Source organism: Convolutriloba macropyga, chromosome 1 (genome assembly GCF_964194025.1).
Source record: "Convolutriloba macropyga chromosome 1, txConMacr16.3, whole genome shotgun sequence".
NCBI lineage: Eukaryota > Metazoa > Xenacoelomorpha > Acoela > Convolutidae > Convolutriloba > Convolutriloba macropyga.
In genome coordinates, this window is record NC_134468.1 from 56,203,518 (window position 1) to 56,208,659 (window position 5,142).

The following is a 5,142-nucleotide window of genomic DNA, read 5'->3' on the forward strand; positions in this document are numbered from 1 at the left end:
AACGCATTCAACGCAAAATTATGTAAGAAAATTGCGGTGAATTTTCCGACTTTTCAACGCTAATTGCCGCTGATCTTACATAATTTTGGCCAAATTCCTCGGTCCGGGGTGATCGTTCGTAATTGATCAGACCAAGTAGAGCAATCAACAAATCGATATCAGCTAACTGACAAATAAAATGCGCTTATCATTAGATTCTACGAAGGGAAGAGCAAAACCGTTAAAAGGTATTAATATTGAGTTGGAACAAAGGATGTGAACAAACAAAAGAGTACGTTAATGTGAACAAACACATTCAACCGACGTGGTTATGGTATCTGCAAAAATGTACCTTACAACAGCAAATAAGTGGCTTGATTGTGGAGACGCCGAACCTTCTTTGATAAGAGCTTTACTCTAATAGAATCCATATTTAAAGACGGAATGCTTTTCAGCGAAAAGTTTAAAGGATGCTTTTTGCGATTGACAGGAATCCTCGTAGCACCTTGTGTCATATCAACCAGCAGAGACTGAGTGCAGTACTGGGAATGATAGTGGTGGGATTCATAGTCTCATATGGTCCATTCTACACCTCACAGATGATCAACGAATTCCACATATTCCACACCCACAGAGACACTCTCATATACCTCAGCCTCGTATTCCAGGTATTAACTCTCATTCACTAATCTAAAGAAGAATCTAATCAGAATGTATTAACCGCTTCAGCATTAATCTGTTGTTACGATCTTGAACATTAAAATTTTAGAATACCATCAGCTTATAACTTCTGCAAATACCTATAAATTCATTTTATATTAGGGCTGTATGAAGCTCTCGTAAAATTTTTCCAAATATATATTGGTTGATGAAGGTTTTGAGATTATTTGATAATAAACTGGATGATGAAACTATCATTAGATTTTCGAGTTTTTATTCGTTATTTTTGACTGTACTGTCTCTCAATAGCAATCAGAAAATGGAACCAATTGCGTGTAGAAAATTATTATATAGCCTGTGTTTACTGCAAAATGAGAAAATACAATTATCGTAACACACAAAAAAGTTTAAAAAACTTGTGTAGGATTTCTATTATGCTAGCCCTGTAATTCAGGTGTATTTAAAGAACCAACAACTAAAACCAATGTCAATTTGTTTTGATGGCCAAGAAAACAAGGAAGAAATTGATTAGAGCCGTCATTTGCAGAAAAGTTTTACTATATGACAAAACATTTTTTTGGTTACTTAATTAAGAACCTTATTTTTTCGTTGGGAGAATAAAACAAACACTTAAGAAAGGTAGATCATTAAATCAGAAACCTTCTCAACTGATTCCGTTAAGAAACGTCGTGTTGTCGAAAAAGGGTAATAATAGCTGGCAGAAAATAGCTGCAACAGTTTCTTGAGTCTGCAGTCTAACAAAGACTAAAAAACAGATAGAAAAGAAAAACTTAACTTTTATAATAATCGTTGTGATATGTTATATTGATTTAAAAATCTTTATACCTTTTTGCTTCCTCTAATAGCTGCTCTCAAAAAACGTTCAATTAGATTGACATACATTCAATTGAACTTAACTCTTCCAATTAAGGCAAGGAAATGTCATTCTGAAAGAGACTATTATTTTTGAGAGTTTAACCAAACACATAACCGCGCGAATGAACAAAAAAATTGACACACTCAGAGTGAAGAACTGACGTCACACAAGCAATTCATTTGAAATTGCATGATTGAACGAACAAAAAGACGATTTGAAGCGATTGTGACCTCATTTGGTCGTAATAATCACGGTGGAAAAAAACATAATCAGTAGAATACCAGAAACGACTCGAAGAATCATGCAAAAAAAACTCTTATCTAACCCTTCTTATTTCAGAAAAAAGAAAGAAAGAAAAAAGCAATGATCAGTGTGAAAACCGAAATCAATTTTTAGGTATCAAGGTAGGTAAAAGGGGGGTGGGGGGTATTTGGGGTGGGGTTACGTGTGGGGGGTCTAGTTGAGGAGGGATTAGTTTAGATAGGTTGGAGGAACTTATATTTGATCAAATATTCTCCAAATGATCTTTTAACCTTGAATATTACCAGCAGCTCTTAATTACTATACTATATACTACAAACAATGCTAATTTTAAAATTCCATATTTCGAAAACAGAATTCAACGTTCAATTCTAAAACAGAAGTCAATGTTCGAAAAAAACAGTCAAATTTCAAGTCATGAATTCGTTTCAAATTTCATGTAAAAACTTGTAGAATACCAATACTAGCTTTTTGTGGTTAATTTTTGGTTTTATGGGTTTTGCAGTTATATTTGGTTTGGCTTTGTTTACGACTTGAAAAGGAGTTTTGATGGAGCGTCTTTTTTACCTACAATTTTTTGGAGTGTTTTTAAAACAAGATGCAAAAGTCAACGCCGCACGTGAAAACTAAGCATTTAGGTTAAACGGCTGAACAAATTGAAGAGCAGACAGATTAATTTTTGCTGGTATCGCGTTTTTGAGAGAGCGACAAAAGTAGGTGTGAAAAAATTTTCGCTGAGCAAAATATTTTGATCACGTGCGGAATTTTCGAAGCAGCTTTTTTAGTTTTAACTTTACTTTTTGGGTAAAGTGGTTTTCGTAGATCATATTAACAAGATACTGTATAATTGGGAGCCGTTTTGACCATTTCTATGATGTTTGAGTGTTTTATATGCAATCTTGAGCTTTTGTGATTTCGCTGTTTTAGACGCTTTCTTAACGGTATTTGTAATTTTTGTCATAATTTCATTAACTGGTGTTACATAATCGGTAGAATTGAGCTTCTATGTTTTGTTTTCATGGCTTTTTGACATTGGCAATATCAGTTTAAGTTTGTTTTTTAACAAACCTAATTGAGCTAAATTTAAAGCTTTTTTTATAAAATTTTCTGTTTTTAAAGTTTTTTTCTGTCTTATTCCTCCATTTTTGTGACTTTCAGAAACAATTTTGAGGTTTAATTGTTAGCTTAGAGTTGTTGAGATGGTTGTGGATGTCAAATACAAACAATTAAAAGTTTGATAGCACATTTTTCTTAAAAAATGAATTATTTCTGAAATTTTATGTTTTTGTTCTTGCTCATGTTTTTATGTGTTTTACAGTGCGTTTCGGTATCGCTTAGGTGCTCAATAAACCATCAAACTGCGCCTCATGTTGTGTTGGGAACATTTCATTAAGACTTTGCGGTTTTCAGCGAAGTTTTTTAAAAAAGAAATTAACATTTAGGCCTTGTTCTTTAAGTATTTCTTTTTAATCAATTTTTCTCCTTTTTCGAGATTTCTCGTTGGTGTTCATCCTTTCGTTTGATAGGCTATTGTTGATTTGAGTCAATTTATACCAGACTCTCTATCGTACACAATGCTTCTGGAGTTGAAACCTAAAATTTTGCATGAAATTTTTTTCATAATTTGTTTTTCCCTGATAATTCATTTACTCCGGTTGCTTTTTGAAATTGAATGGTATAATAAAGTTAATAGTTGTACCAGTTAGTTCTTGATTAGTGTAAGTTGCTTTTTTACTTCGAGTCGGTTCCGGAGTCTGTTTTTAATTTCTTGTTTTATTGACAAACAAAAAGACAAATATACTAAAACTAATGAACACAAATTTCAAAAATGAATCTGTGTAAATTCGAGAGTAACCGGGAAGCTCAGTTAAGCTCCCGTGTCTCCAAAGTGAATTTTGTTGTCCATTTCAAAAACCTTTCTGTGGAAAAAATTGTTCAAAATGACTGAAATTACATAATTTGGCCAAAAAAAACTGATTTGGGCCGCGAAATGTTTGGTAGTTTCAGAAGAATTTACTAACTATGATTAACATTAAAAAAACTCATTTACGTTTTAGTACCTAATTTGCCACATAATTTTCCAAAAGTGAACAGAAATGAAACAAATGCTCTAAAGTAAATAAAATTAGGGCAAAAAAATCAAATGTTCAGTTGTTGAGCATATAGTCCCAACAGGTTTTCAACAATCATTTCAACAGATTTTTCGACCAATGTCTTAACGAGTATCGGTGCACATTGTACAATCAAATCTGTTTTATAACCGGTAAAGAATAGGCAAAACCATACACTTCAAAAGCTGCTCCAGCGCCAATACATGGTTCATATAATGCATAAGCAGTCCACTCATTTCTTATCTTTCAATTCAAAAACATTCGAGATTTAACAGACCACACGCCAACGGGCTTTCGTAAAAACTTGATGAAGAATACGTTTGCTTAACTGAGGAAAGTTTAACCTATGGCTTTTTATAGTGCATGTATCTTTTTTTCCAAAAAAAAATTGAATTGAAGATGAACTTAGTTGATTTATATATACATGGTCATCTAAAACTAATAAAATCAGCCTGATGAACCATCCATCCATCAATAGATGATCCCGGAGCTCAAAGCTGTGCATTTGGGCCCAGAATCGAAGCCTCTTTTTACTTGCTAATGGACACGCTCTTCTAAGAAATTTTAAAAACCAAAGGCTCAAATTGGAAACGCAAATTATAAGAACCAAAACAAGTTTGGCGGATATTTTGTATCTAATACTTCAAAGACAAAATTCAATTCTCTCTGTCATCGTTGAATTTTCTGTTAGGTGCTGACCTACCTGAACAGTTGTCTAAACCCAATACTCTACAGTGGGTTCACAAAGAAGTTCATGCTCATCAAAGACCTCTCTTCCAACAACAATGCAATCACGGTCCAACTAAACGGACGTCACAACAGCAACTTCACCCAGTCTATCACACACAGCATGAAGGCACCCTACGTACCATCTAACACATCAGCATTCGAGCTGAGCTCTTGTAGAGACAATAGCGGTGCAGTAGAAGTCTAACAGTTAAACATGCATTTTTGCTTTATGTTGTTTGTAGCAATTATATTAGTCCTGCTCCTCTTCTTTTATGCGATTTTTACGTTCTACCAACTCTTAGTCCGATCCATCATTTTTTGCTCTCTGACCATTAAACTTTTCGCCCTCAGAATCAAGGATAAACAGGTAAAGTCCGAAAAACATTAAGTCGTCGCTGAGCAATTCTGATAAGAGCCTTCACTAGTATTTAATGTATGAAACTCCTAGCCCGCTGCTGAGAAGACATGAAATCATGGTGTGAAGCACAGTTTTCTTCGAAGTTTCGACCCTTCCCCCAACCCTCG

General features: G+C 34.1%; 1 protein-coding gene across 1 annotated transcript; it reads left to right on the forward strand.

Moving 5' to 3' along the window:
• Positions 1-449: 449 nt before the first annotated feature.
• On the forward strand, positions 450-4,861 carry LOC142344136 (uncharacterized). Its single transcript, XM_075395695.1, has 2 exons — positions 450-647; positions 4,580-4,861. The coding sequence occupies exons 1-2, from the start codon at positions 450-452 to the stop codon at positions 4,820-4,822; spliced, it is 441 nt and encodes a 146-aa protein (XP_075251810.1). The 3' UTR covers positions 4,823-4,861.
• The last annotated feature ends 281 nt before the right edge of the window (positions 4,862-5,142 follow it).